The sequence below is a fragment of the Heloderma suspectum genome, chromosome 2, assembly GCF_057233095.1.
Source record: "Heloderma suspectum isolate Gila_16-S chromosome 2, 16-S_ref, whole genome shotgun sequence".
NCBI classification, from domain to species: domain Eukaryota; kingdom Metazoa; phylum Chordata; class Lepidosauria; order Squamata; family Helodermatidae; genus Heloderma; species Heloderma suspectum.
In genome coordinates, this window is record NC_139459.1 from 204,891,555 (window position 1) to 204,918,267 (window position 26,713).

The 26,713-nt window shown below is 43.8% G+C and overlaps 1 protein-coding gene across 5 annotated transcripts in view; it reads left to right on the plus strand.

Moving 5' to 3' along the window:
* AXIN2 (axin 2) overlaps positions 1-24,357 on the plus strand; it is a 57,034-nt gene extending 32,677 nt beyond the window's left edge. For all 5 annotated transcript variants that reach the window (XM_084837495.1, XM_084837492.1, XM_084837493.1 and 2 more), the window contains exons 4-11: positions 629-731; positions 4,563-4,703; positions 5,091-5,596; positions 5,825-6,016; positions 6,325-6,555; positions 7,420-7,515; positions 10,386-10,553; positions 20,508-24,357. In XM_084837495.1, coding sequence (XP_084693621.1) covers positions 629-731; positions 4,563-4,703; positions 5,091-5,596; positions 5,825-6,016; positions 6,325-6,555; positions 7,420-7,515; positions 10,386-10,553; positions 20,508-20,634 — 1,564 coding nt within the window. In that variant the 3' untranslated portion in view covers positions 20,635-24,357. The remainder of the gene's footprint in view (positions 1-628; positions 732-4,562; positions 4,704-5,090; positions 5,597-5,824; positions 6,017-6,324; positions 6,556-7,419; positions 7,516-10,385; positions 10,554-20,507) is intronic.
* Positions 24,358-26,713: the final 2,356 nt, after the last annotated feature.

The following is a 26,713-nucleotide window of genomic DNA, read 5'->3' on the forward strand; positions in this document are numbered from 1 at the left end:
AGATTTGGTATACAGGGGCAGACACCCCCCCCCCCCCGTGGACTTCCAACTTTAATTATGCCTTTTCGTCCCATTCATCCCAACTTACAAGGCATAAAAAGCCATCAAAAATTAACAAAATTGAGAAAGAAATAAAGATGAAGAAGAAAGGGGTGGGAGAGTCATAGCAACCAGATTACAGAGCCTAACAAATAGAGCATGTTCTCATTTTGCCCTGAAGGATGGGTTGTTGTTTTTCTGCTCACAGAAATGTCTTTAGGTTCAATGAAGTTTAAGTATGGAAGAGGAAGAAACAGACTTTGACTGGAAAGCATGAGTAGTTATCTGAAGGCTTGGCTTCTGTTACAGGCCTGGCTCCAGGTTTGTGTGGAGCCCTGGGCAAAAGACTACTGGCTGGTCCTACAGTCTAGCCTTCAAACTGCCTCCCTACTCCATAGCCAGCTATAAGTACCTCTGAGTTGGGCTGTCAGCTTCTGATTTAAAAACAAAAACTGGCTTCTGCTGCAGGGCCCGGGGTGGAGCCAGTCATGTTTAAGCTCTCTTTCTTGAAAAATTATTTTTTCCTTGTTCATTTCATTGCAGCCTCAAGGGCTTTGGCTGAAAAACAACTTATGTTTTTCATTTCTAGTGATGGGATCGCTCCTTACAGACTCGGGAGCAAGAAGCAGCTCCAGAGGGAAATGCATCGTAGTGTCAAGGCCAATGGTCAAGTTTCTCTACCTCACTTTCCAGTAAGTACAAGAGTTTTTCATGCAGAGGAGAGAGCTTAAAAACATAAGGGCCTGAAGTGCTAACTGTCTGTTGACAAAAACTGTGAAGAGAAACTCTTGGGAGAATGGTAGAGTGACAAGTCCTCTTTGGCTCTCTCCTCTCGCCCTATGAATGGTTAGATATTTGGGATATATGGACATATCTTCCTTGGAGGCAATAGGCCTGAAGCTCCACACTTCTTCCAATCATCCACTTAAATCATAGGAGACATAGTCTGACTTGGTATAAGCCATTCCTATGTGTCCATGTAGCTCTGGGTTGGGAAATTCTGTGGCCTTCAGCCAGCCTAATTTCATGCAGCCATCAGTCTCATTCTGGGTGCCGAGAGCCTACATTTGCTCTCCAGACTGACTCTCTTATGTTTCATGTGTGTGTGTGTGGGGGGGTGGAGGCGGAGGAGTAGGGAATTAATGGGGTGGCACAGAAAGAAAGTGCCAAGCAGTGCAATAAACTCTCCCCACTTTTGGCTTTGGGTCTACATACCACATCAGATCTGTCCCCCATAGATTTTTCCCATGAGTCACTGGCTCTTCGTAGGAAAAAGGTTCTCCACCCTTGACATAGCTGAATATCATCTGCTCTGGTTGGAAGTGTCTCTTCAGGGTCTCGGGCAGGTGGTCTTTTCTGTCACCTGCTACCAGATACTTTTTTAAACTGGAGATGCTAGAAATTGAACCTGGGACCTTCTGCATGCAAACGAGGTGCTCTGCCACCGAGCTCTGGCCACTCCCCAGTCTTTTACTCTTTGTTCTGTAAACTTCATAACCTTACAGAGATTTAAGACACGCTAAGTAATTACATTTCTTTGATGCCAGTGGTTAAATCATATCTCTTCATATTTGGGGTCTTTGTCCAGCCATGAAACGCTGACCAGGCTATGTCATGTATGGATGAGATGAGCTTTTATGCCTCATTGTTCTACTTTCTTGGCTGCATCATTTTGGAAAAAGCACAAGCTAGTTTACTTGTTTCACACCAGTTCAGTCACAATGCAAAGGGCAATGCATAACACCCCCCGCCCCGAAATTAAAATATGAATGCATGGGTGATAGAGGACACATGCAGGCATTCCCCCCTCCCCCACACCATACGTTTATATGGTTAAACCAAGGTTAGCACAATCAGTGCAGCCCATGCCGGCAGCCATTTTCAATATTCAGCCACTGGCGTGGGGTTAATGTGGTTTGCCATGTCGTCCAAACCCAGGTAGCAGGGGTTGTTGGAGGGGGAAGCAAACCTCAACCCTACAACAGACCATGGGTTATTTGAGGGTAGTTTTCCCTTCCAACAACCTCCTCCACCCAGGTTCCGATGACGCTGCAAATCACGACAAACCCCCGGCAGGGGTTGAATATTCAGAATGGCTGCTGCACACGCCACAACCCACTGTAGCTTAAATAAGCCCACTAGGTGCGATGACATTGGGAATCTGGTCATTGTCTCTGGAAAATGACTTCCACAGTAGCTCGAAGATATACTGCAGCTTTCCTCAACCTGGTGCCCTTCAAATGAGTTGGATTACAACCCCCATCATGCACAGCCAGCATGGCCAGGAGAGAAGGCTGATATATTGCCTCTGCTCTGAGTACCACATGTTGAGGACAGCCCAGAAGGTTACCTGGCAATTGCCTCTTTTCTCTACCTGTGAGCATCCGGTAGTGCCTGGCTACCTGCTGTTAGAAAAAGAATGCTGGCCCAGACAGACCTGTGGTCCAATCTGCCAGAACTTCTCTTTCGTTCTTTCTTGTCTCCATCTTTCTATACCAGCCTTCTCCAACCTGGTGCCCTCCAGTTGTGTTGGACTACAGCTCCAATAATTTGCGCCTTGACACTGGGTTACATGTGTCCAGGCACCATTAGGAACATACATGGAAATCTCTCCCCCCGTCCCACCCCTTGGGATGGGGCAGGCCATGGCTGTGGATCTGGCTTCTGGCAGTATTTTTACCACATTGATTAGTTGCTGAAGGGTCGTGGTGAAGTACCTGCTTCCTGCCCATTTTAAGCCACATGAATGAAGGGCTTGGAGAAGAGGGGGGACCCCTCTTAAATCTCTCCCCTAACTTCCACAGCTGAGTTTTTTAATTGTGCTTTGCATTTGCTGCTCTGCTCCAGGATGTCAAAGAGAGAGAAACACACCAGGAGAAATCCTGCGCTCATTGAAGTCACTGGGAGCTCTGCTATTTATTTGAGTGGAGCCAGGATTTCTCCCACCATTAGCAACTTCTTGGCAGGAAATAGATTTCCCAGCTCTTCCAGAGGAAAGAGGATATTCGTACTAAATATGTGCTCTCCTCCACCACCCCCCACACGTGTGTGTGTGTGTGTGTGTGTGTAAAATCACAGCTTGTGTATCTCTGGAAATTTAACTTGCCTTTTCATCTAAGGTACAGCAGATTTCAGGAAGATGTAATTCTTCTAGTGAATAATTCTCTGCAAAGCTGTTTACATAGACAAGTACAAACTTATTTGTCTCGTGATTAGTGTAACCAAAATTCCTCTTCCTGCTGTCTCCTTAAGTAGTTCGATGTGTGTGTGTGTGTGTGTGTGAGAGAGAGAGAGAGAGAGAGATGTATGGAATGGCTTTGTGTCCATCTGCTCTTTTATTTATTTATTTATTTACTTATTATATTTTGCTCTTCCATAAAAAAAAGTTCTATAGCCTCTGCTTGTAAATTAGATTATTTTGTCCTGGGGCGTGCAAATCGACTTTCTCTGTAAGGCAGTGCTTTGATCAGGGAACTGAATAGAGCCAGCTTGTGTAAGAGTGACAATTTCCAGCAGAGTGGCCTTTTTCTACCCTCACATCATTTCTGAAGCTAAGTGGTTGCCAGAGAGAGAGAGAGAGAGAGAGGCCCCACCTCATCTCATGGGTAGTATGTGAAAGAGTTGGCAGTTCAGATTTCTGCTTTTAAAAAAAAGTGTGTGCGTGCGTGCGTGTGTGTATGTCTATATGCAGAATTTAAGGGCAAAGGAAAAATGTGGGGAGTGCTTGTGGGGAGATGAGAGCAAAACAGTGAATGGGGGCTTTCCCCCATTCCTTGCTTCTTTTGGCAGAGATTCTCATTTGCCTTTTTATATTCTACACTTGATTTGGAGATGTTCCCTTTTCCCTTGATAGATCTGCTTGAGGCAGCCACGCGCAGCAGTGTATCACTGCTTGCCTGCAGCAGCTTCCTTCATTTTCTGTACAAAGAGATTGGGGGGTGGGGGAGGGGGGGAGAGAGAGATCTAGGACACTGTTGAGACAACACTACCTCAAAGGTGCCCAGTATGTAGCCAGGAAATAAATTACCAGCACTTCTCTGATCTGCAACCGTTTGACTTCTTTTTTTCCTCAGTTCGCTTCCCTTTTTCTCACCATCTTATTTTTTTAAAAAAATTCCAACTCCTTTCTGTTTATACTCCACTTTTATTCCTTGAGTTAAAGTCTCTCCCTCCCACCTCAGAGTTTTTTATTTGATGTTTGACAACAGTCTTTGAAGATTTTCTACTTCAGAGTAGCTACTGATGGGCTGGTTGTACTACAGAGAGAACAAGCAGGGTTCCTCGGAGTGCGACCAACTGCTCCTGCCGAAGGCAAACGCTATTGGGGAGGATGTCACTCCATGAGGCCACAGCACTAGCTCATAAAAATCCAGAGCAGACCATGCCTGGTTGCGGTCGTCTTTTCATCCAAACATGGAGACACAACAAGCTTAACGGGGCCAGAAATGCTGCTCAGGCGAAGCTTCCTTGGCTTGCGCTGCCTGCTAAACATGGCTCGTTGCCTTTGTCCCTGCTCTGTGTAGAGAACCCACCGTCTTCCTAAGGAAATGACCCCCGTGGAACCAGCTACTTTTGCAGCCGAACTCATCTCTCGGTTGGAAAAGCTCAAGCGCGAACAAGAGACCATGGACTCTTTGGAAGAGAGGCTGCAGCAACTCACAGAGGTAGGTGAATTAACCCTTTCAGCACGGATGCCTGCTGTTCAGCCTCCCTTTGCCAAGACTGGGGTGGAGAGAAGCCTATGTTAGGGATGGCGAGAGCACTGGCATATTCTTCAGAGTTACGGCAAGCGGTTGATTCTAACTTAGACATGTGCTGCACTAAAACAAAACAACCCCCCCCCCCATGAATTGTTTTCTTTCTGCATCTTGCTCTTTCACTGTTAGTTTAGGTCTCTTGGTATCTTAAATATATAACAAACCCGACTGTGTAAGTCTGTTCGTTCCTCTTCAGGCAGTTATGCAGAAATGCGTGGTATTTGGAGCAGTTACTAGATCTCCCTTGTTCAGCTCTACTGAGTGGTTGATTGTCCTTCATGTTTGCTCTTGAAGGATGAAGAGAAGGAGGGATCGGACATACCTGTCAGTGCGCAGACCAGCCGAGAAGTTGCGGTCACGCAGCATCAGCAGCACTCGCTCACTCTCTTACCATCGGGCAGCTATGAGGATGACCCTCAGGCGATCCTGGACGACCATCTTTCCCGAGTGCTGAAGACCCCAGGGTGCCAGTCTCCTGGCATGGGGCGACATAGCCCTCGAGCACGCTCTCCGGACTGCGTCCCAGGGGGCAAGCTGATTCTGGCCCCAGGCACAGCCTCCCTCCCTACTTCCTGTGCTCTTGTCAGCAAAGGGTTTGTCACTAAGCAGACCACCAAGCACGTTCACCATCACTACATCCACCACCACACCATTCCCAAGACAAAGGAGCAGATTGAAGCTGAGGCAGCCCAGCGGGTCCAGTGCTTGTGTGCTGGGGGCAGCGACTACTACTGCTACTCAAAGTGCAAGGGGCCCTCGAAGGGGGCAGACCTTCCTGTGGCTCAGCTAGAGCCATTTAGGTGAGTTTCCTCCTGGGCACATTTTGCAGTTGAGGGAGGGGAGGGTGTCGAAGTTTGGCTGCAGTGTTGTGAGTCATGTCAGCTTTCCTAAGCGTTGGCATTGTTGGTCGTTTGTGAAACCTGACAGAGTTCAGGAGCGGGTGGGTGGGAGAGGCAGTGGTATAAGTGACCTCAGTGACAAGCAAACAGCAAGCTAACGAAGCGCTATTCTCCCTTCTCTTGTGGAAGCCTCAACAGAACTGGGACGCCACCGAAAAGGAACTGTAAGCTGCCAGATGGCGTCGTCCTGCCAGGTGGGGAAGGAGGAGGGATCTCCATACCACCAGGAATCCAGCTACCTGGAGGGGAGGCAGACCGCTCGCAGAACGTCTGGCAGTGGATGCTGGAGAGTGAGAGACAATCTAAGCACAAGCCCCATAGGTAAATATGAGCTGTCTGCAGCACTGTTGCTCCTGGTAAATATTTATCTATTACACAGCTGTCTATTTTTACAATCACTAAAAACAAATGAAGCTCTTTTGCTCCTCCGGTTTAATATGAAAGCTGTTCCGCGGAACCAGAAAAACCACAAAAATCTCATGTTTTTGGCAAGAGTCCCTTTTCATGTTATGACAGACTTTTCTTTTCTTTTTTTGAGAGTGAGTGCACAGAACAGAAGCTGCTATTAAAGTCATATTTTCCAGCTTTTATAACCTTGTACCTTCCCTCCCCTGTCTCTCTCCCCTCAGCACGCAAAGCACAAAGAAGGCCTACAACTCTGAGTCCACCAGAGGCATGCCTGGTGAGCGTCCGGCTCGTCACCACCTGTGGGGGAACAGCAGCCACCCGCGTGGCGCTCAGCCTGCCCACCCCTTTGTCCAGGATCCAGCCATGCCCCCGCTGACACCACCTAACACCCTGGCCCAGTTGGAGGAAGCCTGCCGCAGGCTGGCGGAAGTGTCCAAGCCACAGAAACAACGGTAACTTCCCTCAGGTTGGGGAGTAGGTGGGGCTGAAGCTCTGTTTCTGCTCAGACAGACGCACACCCTGCCGAAGATGGGCTGGTGCAGATGTCTTCCCATACATAACTTCAAAAGCCAAGGATCACCTAAAATGATCTCTAAAAGCTGGATATTTCCAACCCCTTATTAGTTGGTGGTTCAGGGCAAAAGTAGAGTCAGCTTAAGTTCTTACGTACCTTGGTATGATGAATGCTCTGAGAATAAAGCAGATGGCATGGGAAAGCTGTGATGCTGATTTCATACTGCTCATTTAGCCCTCTCAGAGCTATGAGTTTGGATTCAAGCAGAGTGCCCAAGTCACCAACCTAATGGTTTTTTAGCTAGGAAGTCCCTAGTTCAGTTTAAGCTCCACAGAAGCTTCTTTAGATGGAAAACAAATGAAACTGCTAAAAATAGCTTAACTTGCAAATCACCTTGCGAGTGAGTTACATTTTGTTTGATCATGTTCACCCTATAGTTTGAGAGTTATGGCATTTAGCTTTTTGCTGTGGAATAATCAACTCCCATCCCCCAGACAGCATGGCCAACTATAAGTGATTTTGGGAGTTGTAGTCTCTCTCATATCATAAACAATTAGAATCTCACACTCTAGGCTTGTTTATTTCTTTAATAGCTATGTATGTGTTTCTGGAACGGAATCCAGTTAATTGATCAAATGATGCCTTTGCTGCTTTTCACTGGAAGATGCTGGGATACCTTAGCTCTCACCATCCTTAATTCTCCCTTTGATTGTTTCAGAACATGAATGTTACATGTACGGGGGGATTTTGAAAAGCTTAACTCTTTTTTCTCTCTTTCCCCTCCTCACTTCCCAAACTTTAGATGTTCAGCTTCAAATCAGCCGAGGGATCGCAACCACTTGACTTCTGTACCAGGAGGAAATGGTCCTTTTTGCAATGCGAGTGTAGCAACAGAAGAGTGAGTGTTGTTGTCATATGTAACATATAGCTTAGATATCATTTGCTACCTTTAAAAAATATTTTATCAATGGAGTAGTACTTTGAAAATGTAGTCCCTTCTTGGTGGCTTAGTCTTTTTCTTTTTGATGGGGGTGACACAAGAACAAAACATTTCCAAGTCTTGTCTTCTGATTCTTTTTTTAGCTTGAATTCCTGTAAAGTGGACAAAGATTGGATTAGTCTAATTACAGGATAGTTCTTTTTTTAACAAGAAATCTGCTACAGTCTAAATAATTAAAGTTTTCTTTCTTATGCTCTTCATCTTAAGCAATGAGTAATGTTTGAAGTCCAAGCTAAGCCACCTGACTATAGCCTTTCATTTTTAATTGGTTGACCTTAAGTCCACCAGCTGTCTGTGCTAGTAGCTTTTTTCTCTTCCTGAAGCCACTCTACAAAGACTTGGAACAAATTAGGAAGAGTAAATTACTGTGGAGTAACACTTTGTGACCTTTTGACATGCCAAGCCAATGTTGCCTCAGAAGCTGCCTCCATGGCATTCAAGGCACTGTTGGTATTCTGCTGGGTAGCTGGGTTGTTTGTTCCATAAGAAGATCTCTTCCTTGGGAGTCCATCGTGTGAGGAGGGCTTGACTTTCTGTTGCCCCTGCCATTTGCATCACAGTGTCAAGGCCCCCAAAATCTGCATGCCTGCAAATGCAAAATCTGATGCAACAGGCAGATCTCTAATCTGGATCCTACACTTCTTGATATGCACATTTTTTTGCTCCAGATAAGCAGGGGCAATTTCCAGTTCACTTCAGTGTAGAGCAGCCTTCCTCAACATGACACCCTCCAGATGTGTTAGACTATAACTCCCATAATCCCCAGCCAGCTATGGGAGTTATAGTCCAACACATCTGGAAGGCACTAGGTTGGGGAAGCCCTGGTGTAGAAGATTGTATGGAGTATTCCTTGGCATTTAAGTGAATGGGAAAGGCCCTGCTCATGTGAAGCAACTCTGTGTTGTAGAGCCTGTGGGATTAAAACCCCCCCCCCCCAATAGACAAGATTATATCCTTAACTGTTGTGGAAGCTTGGAAATAGTGACCGGGTTCAAACAACACACTGTGGCTCCCATGATGGCGTCCTTAAAGAGACCATGGGTTATATGATAGTTCATTAACCCTTGCATAACCCATGCTCTCTGGGTTCTCATGACACAACAACCCTAAGTGGGGGTTGCATATTCAGAATGACAGCCACATGTGCCCCACATGCGTTGCAGCCTCAACATGGGTTAAATAACATGTGCAAACAGCTGCCTCATGTGTCATGTTTTCTAAAGCTAAGAAATGCTTGTGTAGGCCATCCACTGAGGAGGTCTACTTCCTTGTCTGTCCTGCCACTTTTTAGTGCCCTTCACTTTACTTTAATGCCATTGTCTGTGTGTATATGTACAACTGAAGAGGGAACAAGACAAGTGAGTCACTAGGGCCAGGATTGGCAACCTGTGGACAGCTCCTCTCAGTTCCAGGCAGCATGGCCAATAGTCAAAGATGATGGGTAGTCAAAGATGATGGTAGTTCCAACAATGGGATGGTCTCAGATTCTCCAGCCCTGCAATAGGGATACATATTCAAAAATATATAACGTACAAATAACGTTTTAATAAGACAAATATGAAATCTAAAAGTTTCAAATAACTACAAGATAATTGATGAAATACAATTCAAAACATATAGACCAAGGCCTGAAATTTAAACACTGCTCAAATTTATAATGGAAAAATCGAGAATTTTTAAGCTGCTTGACTGGTTTCAGGAGATCTTCTTCATCAGTTTATATTGAGGAGTTCAAACCATTGACATAGAAGAACAATAAAAATCCTACAGCTTCCTAGTCAGGGCTGACTGAGTTAACTCCTTCTCAGAGGTTTACAGAACTATGTTTTGTTTGTTTTTTTAATCCTGAGAGCCATCATGGAAAGCTTTCTCAAGGAACATTCCTTCTCAGAATTCACATATATAGAATACAACTCTTAAGAGTTAAAGTATTCAGCTCCGCCTCCTCAAGGAATCCACTTTCTGTAGCAAAGCGAGACTAGATGGTCATATGGGTGGGGAAACAGCTGAAGAGCATCTCAGCCAGTCTCCACCCATTTTAGCCGAACCATAAAACATGAGCAGGGCTAAGCCTGGGCTAGTGTCATGCAGCATTGGCTGAACTGCGCCAGTGCTCGGCACCCCATGTGGCCTGTCCTGTTTGTGTCTTGGCATGGACAGCAGTTTCTTTAAGATCAATAGAGGGATGTTGATTTGCTCATGCTCCTACAATAAATTGGAAGTAGGAATGAGACTACGGATGCAATCCTGTGCCCATTTACCTGGGAGTGAGTGCAATTAAACTAAATGTGACTTACTTCTGAGTAGTCATATGTAAGATTGCACTGTGAAATCTTCAAGGGCTGCAGAGAATTTTGTCCTGTGAAGCAAATTGCTTTTCATTGATGTTGGTCTGTAAACTTTTAGATCTCAAATGTTACAATAGCTAGTTTAACATTCTTACATAGCTTTCAGGTTGGTAATTAAGGCTGTGAATTTTGGGGTTGAAACTCCTGCACAATATTTGCCTTGCTCTTTGTTTTTAATACTCTGCATGCAATTATAATCCCAGTTTCTCCATGCATCTACCATCAATGTTTATATGACATAGAGCTCTTCAGGGTTTAATGTATTAATATCAAGGTTTGCTTTTATTTTAGTTTCCAGTTGCTATAAGCTGTTAGGTGACTATTTATGCTTCATGCTGTTAGACTCTTGACTATGGTATCAGTATTTTCTAAATGTTGTGAAATCTTACCTATTTCTCTCATCCCTTCTTTATGTTTCAGTCATAAAGAGCCAAAGAAACTCCCAGTTGCTCACTCCTCCCAGCCTAGTGAATTGATTGTCACTTATTTTTTCTGTGGAGAAGAAATTCCCTATAGAAGGATGTTAAAGGCCCAGAGCCTGACACTTGGGCACTTTAAAGAGCAGCTGAGCAAAAAGGGAAATTATAGGTAAGCATCATTGTGGTTTCTTTCTTCTTCTTCTTGTGTTTGCACAGTCTGTGTGCCAAAATAACTAAAAGATATTTGTAAGCATCCTCCCACAGACAGGGGACAGACTTACTATGTCCTTTTGAAGGTTGGCTGCAACTAGCTCACTAGTCTCTCTCAGTTCTTCTGTCCCCTTCATATTTACCGATGAAACCAACAGTAGTTAAGAGGTGGGTTAGTTACTCTGGCAACCAAACTAGGCCTCACCTGGTGGGTAGACTATATAACTATGTTGCAAGCCCGGTTGCCTTTTACAAGTGGATGAGCCCATGGTCTTGCATAACAGGTGTCATTCGAAGCTCTGATTTCATATTCTGGCTACATTACTGCTTTAGAAGTGTTCTTTTTGAACTAGCAATTTGATGTCCCTGCAATTGATTACTCTGTGCCTAATTATTCCCATTTTGCAGTGCTGATCATTCCCATTTTGCAAAGTTCGGACTAAGCCACTGCAAAGGGATTCTAATGTATACAGAACTCTTAGAGCACATAAGATCACAGCCCTGTGTCATATTTGCAAGAAGGGTGGAAGGCTCTGAAGTGTATTCTTCCTTTGATTGTTTTTTGCAGAAGGCTAAGTAAATAACCAAGCATTAAGCCAAAGTCCTGTTTGTCCATGGAGGTGGACTAAAGTGTTGAGGCTTAATTTGTGAAAGGAAATAGCCAACTTCGAATATTGTTGTAGTTGGTGCAGTATTTGTTCAAGGTACTGGGCGCAAACTGTTTGGAGAAAGGTGCAAGTTTCACCAAGAGTAGTGGAAACTAATAGGACAGTGTGTTCTCCAAAATCAGAATCTACTGTCTAGTGAAGATCTGAATTCCTGATGTTAGCTTTGGACAGTCCATGGAATCCAGAGCACATTTTGTTTGTTCATTTCTGGTTTTGAACTGTCTCAGGACTACCCCTATCATGAAGCTTGCATTTCCTCACTTTGTGCTTTCCTCACCTTGTGCTTTCCTCTTCTTGTGCTTATGTGGATATGTAAGTATCCAAAGTGTGAACTTGTCCCTCTCCCCCTTAGTGAGAGGTATGCCTTTGGAACTTGTGCATTTTGCCACCAAATGCTCACTTCTCACAGTAAGTAGGTTCTGAATGTTTGTAACCTTCATGACAGTGGAGCGTGAAGAAATACCTTGAGCATCAGTGTGGGCTGAAAAACCAGATAGGAATGGATGAGGCTTCATTCCACAGCCTGACCATCTGATCAGTCCTATAGCTAGTATTTTCTCTCTCTCCTCCTTGCCCTTTGCCAGTCTTTTAAACTTCTAGGCTGTATATCATACTCTTGCACACCGAAGTGCTTGCCAAAGTTTTGAAGCTCTGTGAAAAAATTATTGGAAGTAGAACCAATTAAACAAAAGTTAATTCATTTGCATGGTTTACTCTGAGCATGGAATATTATTTCCCTTGGCTTAGATTTTGGGATTTGCTTGGCATGGTGCTTGCACCACTCCACACTATGCTGCAGGAGGTCATATTGACCTGGTTTGGACATAACATTAACCCATGGTTTATTTAACCAATGGGTTGTTGAATTCTGCGTTGTTCTGATGTGCAAACCCACCCATGCTAACAAACCATAATCTGTTAACCACAAACAACTCAGAAAGAGAACCCATGGTTTATTGTTGGGTTGTGAACTCTGAGTTGTTTAAACCATGAATTATCATTATGTGTGAACCCAGAACCCATGGGTTGTTTATAAGTTGTTTTGCCAGGCTACAGAGGCAGCAGGCAACAGTGGTAAAAAAAAGGAAAGGAAACCAGCCCCTCTACATGCAAATACTACAGCACCACAAAGGCATTTGGGATACAGGGAGGGAGCGGGTGAGGGAGGGGGGAAGCAAACAACCCAGAGATTGAGAAAACAAGCCATGGTTTGTTTCATCATCTGTGCAGACAAGTGCTGGGTAAGGCAACAAACTGTGGGTTCAATAAACCATGGGTTAATGTTATGTCCACACCAAGTCATTGACTTTACAATAGGGATGTACGAAAGTGACTTACCTTTTCGCAGATTCTGTTCATGGGGGGGGGGGGGAGGCGTTCTGTCCCTCCCCCCAGAATCCTCGACGGAGGGGGAGGTGATCCGGTCCTCCCCCCTGGAATCCTCGGCAGCCGGCTGTGCTCCACGGCGGCTCTGTGGAGCAGCCGGCCAGGCCCAGGCCAGGGCCGTCCGTAGCCGGATTTCCGGCCGCGGAGGGCTCTGGGTAACAAAAAAAAAACAACGCGTACACAAATGGCGGCAGCTACAGCCACTGCCATTTGCGTTCCTTATTTTTCGCCATCTTAGTCAACGTCAATATTTACGTAGACTAAGACAAAGAAAAGAAAGGGGAACGCAAATAGCACAGTGGGAACGCAAATAGCGTAGTCTGACGTAGACTAAGACGGCAAAAAATAAGGAAAAAATAAGGAAATAAGGAAAGGAAATAAGGAATAAGCAAATGGCAGCCGTAGCCGCCGCCATTTGCATACGCATTGGGGGTTTTTTAAACCCAGACATGATAGGCTACGTAAGTCTTTACTTAGCCTATCACTTCTATGGGGGGGGGGCAGGGAAGACACAGACTGCAAATGGCGGCGGCAGCAGCCATTCGGAAGACCAGCCGCCGCCACTGGAGCCGCCGCCGCCCGGAACATCCGCCCCAGGTAAGTCTCATCCGGGGGGGGGTGCGGGGGGGGCAGGCCGTACTGCGATGGATTTCGGGGGGCCAAATGCACTGGCACTGAAGCTCCAAAATGCCCATGGGTTCTCCTGAAGAATTTACCCTTTCAAAGTGTTTCCTGTTCCATAAAGAGAGGATCTGCTCAGATATTAAAGTCCTCAATGGAGGCCCTTCTGTCCTCCACCATATGAGGAGAGCTGGGCAGGGATCTGGAATAGGACTTCCCTGTGGTGGCACACAGCCTTTGGAACATGTTCTTCAGGGAGACTTGCCAGGTGCTGACTGTTTGGTACCAGGTGAAGACCTTTTTATTTGCCCAGGTTTTCAGTTTGTTTTACTTTTCCTCTGATGGCTTTATCTTGCTTTTATAGAAGTTTTACCTCTATTGCCTGCTCTTATTCTGTGATTTTGTTAAAAGGTGATATTGTGTTTTTAATATCACTATAAACCACTTTTGAGAGGTTGCCTGCTGAAAAGCAGCATATAAATGTTTGAAATATGTAAGGCCAATCCCTGCATATCAAAGGACAAGTTCATATATTACCAGAGTGGCTTGTTTGCTGCTGAGAAATTGAATGATGCAACCTCCATGTGGCTGGGCTTTCCTCCCTGCCCCCAGCCTCCACATGAGGGATTTCCCTGATGTGGCTGGAATAGGTCCAAACCATGTGGATGGTGTCACCCAAAGGGAGGCTAAAGGTGCTGATATGTGCTAGCACACTTTGGGTTCTTGGTAGCAACTGCCCCACAAGGATAATATGAAACAAGCCATAGAATCTTCTTTTGGGTATGAGATGGTTGCCATCATGCTTACCCTAGAGCTTCACTGGGTGTTTGCAGAGCTAAGAATACTTTGGTGTCAGGATTAAGATATGGGTATGTGATACATGTACTTCTGAGCATAATACTCCCACACGGGAATCCTGTGGCAAATCTGTGCAGTGTATGGGTGGTGGTAGAATGGCATTGTATATTCCAATGCATGTAGGTGTCAGGATTGGATCATCCTTCCTCTTTGCAATCAGCACCACAAAGATGCAAAGCTTCAGGCTAATACGACTTTATTTTGCTAGAGACTACCCTTTCTACAAATGCAGATTCAAAGAAGCTCTCAGACTGCCTCAGGCCCTAAACAACTAATCTGCAATCTCTAGTCAGAGGAGACCAACCGGCGGGTAGTGAAGTTGCTGACAGTCTGCCTGTGAATCTCACAGCCAAACTTGCTTCACAGTGATGCCCCTCCCTTAGGGTGGCTCCTTCCTACATTGGCTTCTAAGAGTGGCTATCTTGGCAGAGCGTCTAAGTCCTGTCCCTAACTTATCCTGGTTTGCTTTGCAACATGTCCTAGTGTCTTTCAAGTCACACCTCTCTTCCTCCTCCTCCTTGAAAACTTGGGTTCCTGTGATGGAGGGAGGAGGCAGCGACTCAGCCTGGGCCATCTGTTTGTCAAGGCGTTTGGAGGAATCTCTCCTGGCATCTTGGGGCTCTAGGGAAGGTCCCTCCTCCGGGCTTTGATCTAGGTGTTCCAACTCTGATTCAGAATCGGAGCTGTCAGACATCTCAAAGCACTTGGACTCATCCCTGACAGTAGGCCCCTATTCACCTGTGATGTCCAACATGCTAATGTTGGTCGGACAGGTTGGATCTCCTTCCCAAACCCCCCGAGTGTAAGCTGTATATGAGCAGTGGGGAACCTGTGGCCCTCCAGATGTTGGACTGCAACTCCCATCATTGCTGACCATTGGCCATGCTGGAGCCAAAGTCCAACATCTGGAAGTGCACAGGTTCCCCACCCTGGTGTATACAAATTGTGCTGTATCTTAATATGGTTTATGTTGAGCATAGAGGAGAATATAGGGCCTACATTCTACATTTGTTGAGATCATGTGGTAGCTCCGACCTTGGTAACCCAGCTACCATAAGAAAGGAATAATATTTTCCATCCCAGGCTTCCACTTGTAATGACAGAATGTTTTACAGTCTCTGAGTGCCAGCTCCACATCTTTGAAGGCCCTTGGGCAAGACACCCTCAATGGGTCTGAGGGAGTCTACCTTCTCACCGCTATTGTCACCTATTGTGATTCCCTGGTGCATACTTACCATGTTTTACTGAATGGGCACTCATATACCTGCTACACTTTTTGGTGGTCACTATAGAGAGGCAGGGTGGCAAGCTGGGAACACATCTTTCTGATAATATGTGAGGAACTCCCAGGATGACACCAAGGAACCTTAGCTATGGCATTATAATCCCTATGAGCTTATAGGACCCTCCAGGTATCGCTACTTGGGCCATGGCATACTGTAATTATCAGGAAATTTTGAATGTGACTGATAATGATGGGTTTCTATTTCCGTTTTTTGGCTTTTCACATATGTGCACAAAAGGAGCTTAGGGCCAAGGCCAGTGTTTTTTATCTTGTACAGACACAAGGTGAAACTAATTATCCAAATGTGTTGCTCCCCCAGGGAATCATTTTGATCTAAGCTTTGGGTATTTTTCTTTTTCTTTTGGCTGGACTTCGAGTGAAACTGCCGGTGACCTTCAGGGAAGAGGGCCATACTGCCCAGAGTAGCAGGGACTGCTTAGAGAAGGACTGGCTGGTCGCTCTGGTCACATCTGGCATTGATTTTGTTCTAAGGTTCACTTAATAAGCATGTCTTTGAAGCCTTTGCCTTTCATTTTAACACACAAAGACGTGCATAAATGGTTGACACTCAAAATTCTTGACAGAATGAGTCGGTTTGCAACATAGGTACCTCAGGTTTCTGTTGGATACTCTTAGGGAGAGAGTGCTATCCAGCATGAATTTAGGATAGGTATGTGTCTTCCTAAAAATAAAAATTCAGCATTTGTGTGCAGGCGTGCTCTCTCTCTCTCTCTCTCTCACTCACACACACACACACACACACACCCTGGGTAGTGTTGAGTAACATAGCCATAGTTTAAAAAGAAGAAGAAAAAAAGAATAGTAACGCCAAGCCTTGTAGACTGTATGGGTGCCAGATGTAGAAGAAGGGGAAGAAAGCGGGGGAGGGGAAGAGGGGGGAGAAAGCAAGCAAAACTTGCCACATTAAAATGTATTTCAATGGAGAACCCATGTCTATGAGCAAATAAAGACCTCCTGATGTGTTTTAAGAGGTTGTGGGGAAAAGATATTAGTTTGCATTCTCTCTCACCCCCTTTTCCTTTTTTGCTCTTCTCTGTGAGAAATAAGGTTGTAGTTATAGAAAAGGTCACAGTGTGAGGAGTTCCACCCCCACCCCTTGCAAGAAAATAAAATGTGGCGTTCAAACAAAGATTTTTTTAAACGCTGCCAGAGTTTAAGATCAAGGGGGAAGTTATTGCTACAGCTGTTTATCCTCTTGGAAAGAAGGGAGATAAAACTGAGCGAAAGTCCTTTTGTGCCTCATTCAGAGTGTTTCCTCTCTCCCCGCCCCCGCCCCCTCCCGGCCTGCTAGCTTGAGGGATTCTAGAAGGAAGTTTCATTGTACTTTGGTTTTGGGTCAGCAAAGGGGGCTGGGCGGTGGGAGAATCTCGGCCTCATTGAAGTAAATGGATTTTGTTACGTTCACGGGTTCATCTGGAAGTGACAAAAAAGGACTATGACTAAACAGTTTTCCCTTTCTAACTTGATTAAAAAAAGTCATCTTGTTATCTCCCTAACCAAAGTCAGATAAATAAAACCTCTTGTTAGTACATTCAGAGTTCTTAAATATCAAAGCAAAATGGTACTTGAGTAATTCGTTAGCCAAAGAAAGGAAAAAAAGGAAGTTTTTTGGATAGTGGTGGTCCTTTTTTGAATTCATGTGAAAGAAATTGTCACTTTTTAAAGCTGTAATAAGATGCCTCCCACTCTTGAACACACACATACACACACACACACACACACAGAGTTATTTAAACACTTTGAGAGTGATGTTTGGTTAGGGTCCCCCCCCCCCTTTTATGCCTATCTGATAAGAATATTTTCTGCTGGTGATTAGGTGGCAAAAGGGCTTCTTGAAGAGGGTGAGAGATCAGCCTGGGTGCAAGGAGGGGTGTGTGTGTGGTGGTAGACAAGCAGGCTCCCTAAATGCTAACCCTCTGAATGGAAGGCCTTTATTTTGTGCATATGCAATTAAGCAGCCTGAGAAGGAAGAATGCTGGAAGGGGGATAAAAGGAACCTTTAATCAAGAAGCTGAACGGTCTAATTCAGGATAATAGAGGGGTCCTTACTGTTTGACACAAGAGGGGAAGGGGCGCTTTTTTGTCTGCGTGAACATTGGCTTCGTGATCTAACAATCCCAAACCAAAGAAAGGGAAAGCGGGACACTGCTGCTTGACCTTTCTGTGTCAAATATTGCAATCTAAGCCAAGATTGCTCATTACATAAGGGCCACTAGGAAATATCTGAGAAATGAATGCAGCAATTTCTATGATATTTAAAGGGGATGTTCTGTTCGGGTGTTCTGTTTGGGAAAGTGTCAGCAGTTTGGAGCTAACAGCAACAGCAACAACAATGAAATATTCCCAGTTTTACAATGTGTAACTTCCTTTTCTTCTTCATCGTCTTCTTTGAAAGCCACTTTAATAGAAGTTTCTAAATTGTAGGAGTGGTGCGCCAAAGTTTAGTCATGAGGCTAGATCAGAAATGATGGGCTTTGTTTTGAATTTTTATTTCTTTAAATCAGATGCTTGGCTAGGTATAACTCTGTGCTCCTCTGCCAATATCTATAAATGGTTTAAAGAAGTGTCCCAAAGGTGCTCCCTCATATATATTTTTAATGTACTGGTACATTCAAATGGCTTGTACTCTGTTTTGTTTTTCCAAGAGCTTTCTCCTTAGTTCCTGTTCAACTGGCTGACCTTCCATTTTTATATCCAGTATGAGATATTGGCAGTCAAAGGCGTGTGGGTCACTTCTCTGAGCTCTGGAGGCGTTTCACCGCTGTAGGGCCTGTTCTCCTGGGGACCGATTTCTATTAAACATATGTGGTCAGATGAAATCAGTGGTGCTGTTCTCACAAATGATCAAGACAAGATTGTGAGCATTGATATAAAGTGAGGGGGAAACCCAGACGTTTCCTGGTTTTTTTAGAGTCATTGGGGCTGCTGTAATCTTCTTGTGGTTACAAAATGCATTTATGCTTCCAGAAGGCAGTTACCTCCCATCCTGAATTGGGCATAGGGCTTCAGTACACTGACCCTCTCCCCTCTTACATCTGTTTATTTCAGTGAACTGCCTGGTTTAAATTGTCTGTTGCCAAACTCTGAGGCTGAGAAGGGTAGTAGGGTAGTGTTCTAAACCTGGCCAGATGACAACTCTTGTTTAAGTCTGTCTCAGCAGCTTCTCTTAGGGCATGAAGTCCTTAGTTCTTTCCAGTCTAAAAGATTTATATCTTGAGACTAGATAAGGCAGAATTTTGAGTTGCATCTCTTTCCTGTCAACACAGCTCCCTCTACACATCTTGTGCTCACTGACAGTGCTGAAGTCCAGTCAGACTGCACCGTCTCTCTCACCACCTTATTGATTGATTGATTGCATTTATATCCTGCCTTTTTTCCTCTTGCGAGGAACCCAAGGCAGGGTTTACTAGCATTCTTCTCTCAGGGACTTTGAAGGTGGCTTGCCATGCTCTCATTCACTGCCTTTACTTTGATCTGCTTATTCCCAAACCATAGAGCCAGTGTGGTATAGGAGTTAGAGTGTTGGACTGGGAGTTGGGAGATCTGGGTTCTAATGCTCACTCGGCCATGAAGCTCACTGGGTGACTTTGGGCCAGTCACTGACTCTTAGCCTAACTTAACTCACAGGACTGTTGGGAGGATAAACTGGAGAGAAGGGGGGATTACGTACATCACCTTGGGCTCATTGGAGGAAAAATTGTGGGATATAAATGTAACAAACAAACAATAGACAAGAGTTAAATTTTGCTAGCTCAGGGACAAAGAATACCAGCAGTGTGCTGTCAGAACAGCTTATGGTTTTTGATTTTCAGATGTGATAATGAACTATTTGTGAAGAACTATTTGTGATAAAGAACTATTTATCATGTAGATCTCCACCATCACATTATGAGCCTTTTATGGCACACATTACTTCAACAACAGGCAGCAACATAGAATGCGGCCATGGAGATTCACAATGAGGTGATGGAAATCCATGTGTCTTTACATTACAACATTGGTGCCATGGTAAATTTTGAAAGGCGGGGGCTCATCATGGCCATCCCCATAGCCATGCCCCCAAGGAGGGTCCAAAAATGCAGGCAGCTGTGTTGACCCATATCAACAAACCAATTTTAGCAGTTTTCATCTCCACCGAGAGCAGGCCTTTTGTAAAGCATAACTGGTCATTCAAGAGCAAGCCACCCTGAAATACTTCACGTTACCTCAGGGAACAATATATTGTTGCTGGAAAAATTAATTCCCTCCCCCCGCCCTAGCTACTGTGAGGATTGCAGCCAAGCTCAGAGGAAACATGGGATTCTGTGTGGGGTGGCAGGTGACATCAGTGTCCCTGCTAATCAAAAGGTGCTGGTGCTGTGTCCCTGTGAGCCCTAGCTAGGGAACATTCACCTGACACATGTAGGCTGCTTTCATTAGCATCTCTGTGGTAACTATAATGTATGCTCTTAGTCATTTGCCTCTGGCGTGGATTCATATGGAAACCTATGGTGCTGACTGAGGTAATGCCGTAAGATACAGTGTGACCGTTTCAGGATATGCTGACCATTATGTTGCTGCGATGTGCCACAAGCAAGCAGCAAGGTAGTGCCCTATTCCTTAGAAGCAAGGGTTAACCTGGGGTAGATTGATCGCCAGATGTACTAATGGCCATGGGCCTAGATGGCATTGAAAGGGGACCAAAATCCTGGAGGGCAGATCCATCAAAGGCAGTAGCCACACTTGGAAAAAGTATGCCACTGAATACCAGCTGCTCTGTGTGTATTTGTGCGTGTGTTGGGGGGAGAGTCCATTGCTTTTAAGCCTTAGGTGGGGGTGTTGTAAGCATCTGGCTGGACCAACAGTGAACAAGCAGGATGATGAACTAGACAGATGTTTGGTTTGATCTTTGTCTCAATCTGCCCATAGTTATACACAGAAACATGAGAAGAGCTTGGGAAAGGAGGTTTCCTACAAGTGCTTATCAGAACTCCGCAGATGGGATGTTGGATGTGTGTGCTGCAGAGATGTTTAAAAATAGCAATTCCAAAGTGCTCTTCATTTATTTCACATCTGTCAATCTTCTTGATTCCAGGTATTACTTCAAAAAGGCAAGTGATGAGTTTGACTGTGGTGCAGTTTTTGAAGAAATCTGGGATGACGATGCCATTCTGCCAATGTACGAAGGAAGGATCCTTGGAAAAGTTGAGAGGATTGACTGACTGACTGACTGACTGACTGGCCAGCTGGCATTGTCTGTGTGAGCGTGTTTAAGGAGACATAAGCTAAAATGCCGGCTTTTGGACATAACCACCAAACAAAGCTTTTGAAGGAAGGTTTGAACCAATGAAGAAAAAGCAACAAAAATAAATTTGAGGTCTATGAAGACTTTGCCAAATCAGCCTTAGCAATTTTTTTTTAAAGGTGTCTGTTGAGCTGGGTACCAAGATGTTAACAACCCTGAACTATTTATTAAGAACATGACCACTCTGGGTTATTGAAGATGCAGGCCACGTTTTGAAAGACTTCCGTATATAATATATGGCTTCCTGGGGATCCCATGCCTATGGACTAAAGAGAAACTCTGTATAGTTTACCTTACAGTAACCCTTGTTGATATTTATTGAACATTCTGTTTTTTCCCTTAAGTCCAGTTGATGGACATGCTGCTTTAAACAATGGAGAAAGAGGGGATATGCTGTAGAGAAAAGGGGTGGTTTTATATTTTATTTTTTACATTGTTTCCACTATCTAAATTTTTCTAAGTGCATTTGTTTCTGCCACCTTAAAAACAAACCAGAATTACGTTGTACCCAGCATTTCTCCAGTTGTTTTATTTCTTAGGGTGGGGGAGGAAGAGAGATAATGAATATTGTCCTACACATTTACTCTTCTAGAGAGTAGTGCATTTTAATCGATGCTGCTCTGATTATAAGGCCTGTTGCAGACATAACATTCTTGATTGCCTAACAGCAGTTAGGAAATTGGGAGCACCCCACACTCTCCTCCTGCCCTCCTCTTCCGGCCCTCCTGTCCCCCTTTTGTACTTAACCATGGTGAAGAATTATGTCTGCACTGATGTTAATACGAACTGTGGTTAACTTGAACAGAGTTGGCAAACTGCTTCTAATCATTGTTGCAAATACTGGTTTGAACCATGGTTTCTGTTAGTTGATGCTACCTCTTGGTTAGCTCCAGAAAGGGAGGGGAGGTGGAAAGTCCTGTACAGAGGGATGGTGAGCACTCCTGATCACCTAACCATGAACAAGAGATTGGGAATATTGCATGTGCACCAGACCTGAAAGTGTTCTCATGGATTTAAGAAAATGGCCACGAAGGGTGATAATAATAGCATGGGTCTTGTCAGTCAGTTTCTGTGGTAAGAATATACACCTGCCTGTATCCTTTTTTTTCTATGTCAGCATGTATTGTTTCCAGTGCCTGTCTTTAGTAAGTCAGCTGGAAGCTAGTCCCAAGCACAGAATTATATAGTTTATAGGGACCCACTGGATTGTATAGTCTAGTTCAGTTTCCTGATAGATGCCTATCCCAAGCATAGGAGGAAAAACGGTACATGAAACTATCCAGTTCACATTAATAAATGTATAGCCAGATTTTAAAAAAATGTTTGTTCTTTACCAGAATTGACTATACTTTTTTTAATGTAATCGCTCTTCCAGTATTGGACTTCTTGTATTGCAATTATAGCTAATAGGCCAAACTGTCCTAATATGTGGTGCCCCATCTTAATTGTAATGGTCATTGGAGTGAATGGAAGCATCCTGTCAGTGCAGGTTGATGTCCTGGCTCCAACTTTCTCTGTGAAATTCTGGCTTCCCTCAAGGGCTTCATCAGTACCAGAATATCCCTTTTGGTGCATTCTCACTAGGGTGGTGTTGGTTCTGATAAACAAAAAGCCGTCCTACTACTAAACAAATTAGTGTGCGATAACACAGCTTTCCAGTATGCTTTGGGCCAAGTAAGCCATTTTAGCTCCTTCGCTGAGCAGGAATGATGCCGAAGAACTGCAATTGGAACAGTTTTGGCCTCTTCTCCTCAAGCTACCACGCTCTGAAATCTCATTGACTAGATTATGGCTGAAATGTGTAGAACGCTTGGTTGTCCTGTAAAGTTATCACATGTGTTCTCTAATCTGATAGTACCGTGTTTGTGTGTATGGGGAGAAAACAATACACCTGCCCACCCTGGAAATACATTTAATTTCTACTTTTTAAATTGGTGTGTTCTATGCCAATGTTACATTGCTTTTGTATAATACGACTATATATAGTGTAGAGAAAAAAGTGGTGGAAAAGAATACTATTAATACACTATCTCTAGTGTGTGTTTTTAAAAAAAACACTTCAATCAGTACAGTACCTGTGCCTACATGGTGTTACTATGCCATGTTTCGCCCTGTGTTCAGGGTCCAAACACTCCCTTGTTTGTTTAAGGGGTTTATGTATAATATATTTTATGCCTTTTTACTACAAGTCTTGTACTTTATGACTTTTGCCATGACATTTGTTTTACTTATACTGTAAATTATGCATTATAAAGAGTTTCATTTAAAGAAAAAATACTTGGTACAATAATTATTGTAATTAAGAGATGTAGCCTTTATTAAAATTTTTATATTTTTCAAATTAATATAATCTAACTTTCTTGTTCTTGTTTTTAATCTAAGGGTTGTTTTGCATATTGGACCAGGCTCCTCCCACTCACCCTGAAGTCCAAATAAACATTCCTAGGAGCTAAAAAAAAAACCAAAAACATTTTTGAGGGGTGGGGATAAAGAAAGCTGCAAGGGACTGAGTTAACTTTTTATGAGCCTTGGCGTAGTTATCTGGGGGTAAATAATGTATAAACTTCAGACAGATGTCTTAAGGTAACTGAATCTCAGGCCATGGGGATAGACAATTTTGCAAGTTTAAACATTTAAGTTTGAGCATCCAGGGAAGAAACCCAAGTAGTTTAACAATTGAGGCCTCATTTTTAGTACCAAGGCTCAATGCCAGAACATGTCAAAGCAGAAATGGCTGGACCCTAAGTGTAGGCTGAATTAAATCAACTAGCATCACATTTTATAAGAGACCTTCAGGGTAATATTTGAGGCAGTGTTGGAAGAAAAAAATGGTGGATCTTGCAGCATTTGCTCTATTACCCCCACCTATGAGTTACCACCAATCCTCATAACCACGACACATTCATAAAAATATATTGAACTGATGTCCCACTTTAGTAAGAACTTTAAAAAGGCTTACAGATGAACAGTATTTGACTTCTGAAATCACAGTGTTTTGTGGTAACGTCCAAAGAAACACAGGCTGCGATATCCTCCTCTTTCGCATTGTTGCCAATTGCTGCCAAAGGTGCTTTGGAGAGTAGATGCCCCCATCCAGTTCGATGGGGCCTTTGCCAGCAGCATTTTTGCTCATGGGGTTGTAAGCTATACGGGTATGTGTGTGAGTGCTCCCAGCCATTGTTCCCGCACGCAGTATAAAGACTTGCATAGAAAAGCCTGCATTCTGTTACAGAGCTTGCTCTTTTTCCTGCACTACGATACAGTAATTTGAATTTGTGGTTGGTCACGTGTCTTGAGATGATGATTTGTCCCTAGTGAAAACGTCTGCTTCACTGGTGTTCAAACAAGGATGTGCCCATGTACTTGTGATGGGTCACCTATCCCTGGATGGCTAGCCCATGCCCTTTCAGATCATTTTGTCAGAAAGGGACGCTTCTTTTGTGTGATTGAAAAATGGCACCTATTGCTTCCTTCTTCGTCCCTCTGCCTGTTCTGCTCTTATCCAGGTAGTAACAGTGCATCCGGAATTATTTTGCATGCAAGGTAAGCCTTCATTCCTAACATGAGAAAAACTTCACGCTGAGTACATGGGCTAAGAACTGAATTCTCAGTTAAAATAAAGCTGCAGGCGGTTTCCCACATTTAAATGGATTGCTGTCTTTATTAAACACCTTCTGAAGTTCATGGGTTCACCTTAATTGATGAGCTGGACATAACAGATGGGTAGGCAGAGCAGACTTCAACAACATGGGGGAAGAAAGTTATTTTTTTCCTACGTATTCTACCATCAAAGGTTAGGAACTTAGCACTGCACAGTAGTATTATTTTTTTTCTGCTGCTATTAAAATGAATCACACTGAGTTTAATTCTTCTTGGGAAGATGAATGTGTCTGAGTCAGTTTGAAGTCATTCACTGCCTTATAAGCCTTTGCATCTTTATATATCAGTGTTCCAAAATACTTGCCTCTCTCTTTTCTTCTTTTCTTTTTCTTTCCTCTTTTTTCCCCCCTGGATGTCTGTAGAAACAAAAAATAAAATGTCTTCAAATACATGGCAGGCTGTTTAGTGGAGATAAAAGGCTGTTTGAATAGTCCTTTAAAAATGAATGAGAAGCGAAAACTCTTCTGTTTTGATTATAAGTAGGATGTGGTGATAATTAAATACCACCTTAAATATGTCACTTTCAAAGAGTTGCACCACCTTGACTACTTCAGATATAGGTCCAGATCCTGCACTCCGAAGGTAGTAATATAGATTGACCTGACTAAAATTATGTAGGGGACTCTTAAGTGGTTCCTGAAGCAATTTTGAGCTGTTCTTTCATGGACTGTTAGAAAGCTGAGAATTTGAACTTTCATTAAAGATAAGTTCTAACTCTCGTGCTTGGCAATATAAGTGAGAAAATGTGACAGCAAAAATATTAAAGAAATTTAAAAGCAAGAGGCATATTAAAGGAAATCTAAATAAACAAGATTGATTTCTAAGTCTATGTATTAAGATTTGACAAATGCTGGATCAGGTTACCTTCCCTTTACTAGGTATAGCTGTGTGTTTTTTAAAAAATAAGGGCCTGGTAATGTCACACTTAGAATAAAAAATGGAACCTCTTTCTTGTTGCAATTTGTTTCTCTAGCACAGACTACCCTGCAAAAAAAAAAAAAAATGATCTGCACATTATGACACCTCTGTTTTTAATTCCTGTAATCTCTATATATGTAAGGAATATTTTATTACTAACAAACATAGATCATTACTGGAAAATGAGTAACGTGCTCATATTTTCCAAAATATCTCCTCAGTATTTCATTTTATTTTGCATTATCCTCATTGTGGCCATGGAAAAGTATGGCCATGGAAAAGTATGGACATGTTTAGATACTCTCACATTATACAGAGTACAACAGGGGCAGGCAATCTTTTTGAGCCTGTGAGCACATTTGGCAATTTGAGAAACTGTCCTGGGCACCACTATAAAATGGGAGGCATAGCTACTCACAAAGGACAAGTGACCTGCCCAAAACATTGAATACAAGGCAGAGGTGGTATCTGAGCCCCAACACACTGAGTTCCTTTTGAACCCACAGTTTTCAGCATCAACAGAAACTTATTTCATAGAAGGCAAACTCTTTTTCAATCCTTGTCCCCCTCCTCCCACCTCTGCCAGCCAACTCATTCTCCTCATCTCTTTTTCTCTCTATATATCATCACCCATATGCACTCTCTCCTGTCCCGGATCAACACCCCATACCACCTCTCTCTCTCTCTCTCTCTCTCTCTCACACACACACACACACACACACACACACTCCAACACTAACCACATGCTCCAGTCAGCCATCCTCCATCCATAAACACTGTCAGAACTGGATGGTCCTTTCTCTTCACAGTCAACACCACAATAGACACAGTTTCAGGCTAATATGACTTTATTTTGCTAGAGACTAGCCTCTCTACAAATGCAGATTCAAGGAAAACTCTCAACAACAACAGGTTCTAAACAACTAGTCAACAATCTCTAAGCAGAGGAGACGAACCAGAGAGTAGAGAACGTTGCGGGCAGTTTGGGTATGAACCCCATGGCTCAGCTTGCTTCCCAGTGATGCCCTTCCCTTAGAGTGGCTTCCTCCTACATTGGCTTCCAAGGGTGACTATCTGGGAGGAGTGTTTGAGTCTTGCCCCTAACTTTTCCCTCTTAGCTTTGTGACACACCCTAGAGTCTCTCAAGTCACGCCCCTCTTCCTCCTCCTCCTCGGAAACTTGAGTTCCCACAGTGGAGGAAGGGGGCAGGGACTGAGCCTGGGCCATCTGTTTGTCAAGACTTTCCGAGGAATCTCTCCCAGTATCTAGGGTCCCTCCCCCATGCTTTGATCTAGCAGTTCTAACTCTGACTCAGAATCAGAGCAGTCAGACATGTGGAAGGGCTGGGACTCATCCCTGACACACACAAGCACCTCATGAATCCATCTTGCATGTGGCCCAGAGGTATTCAAGGGAAA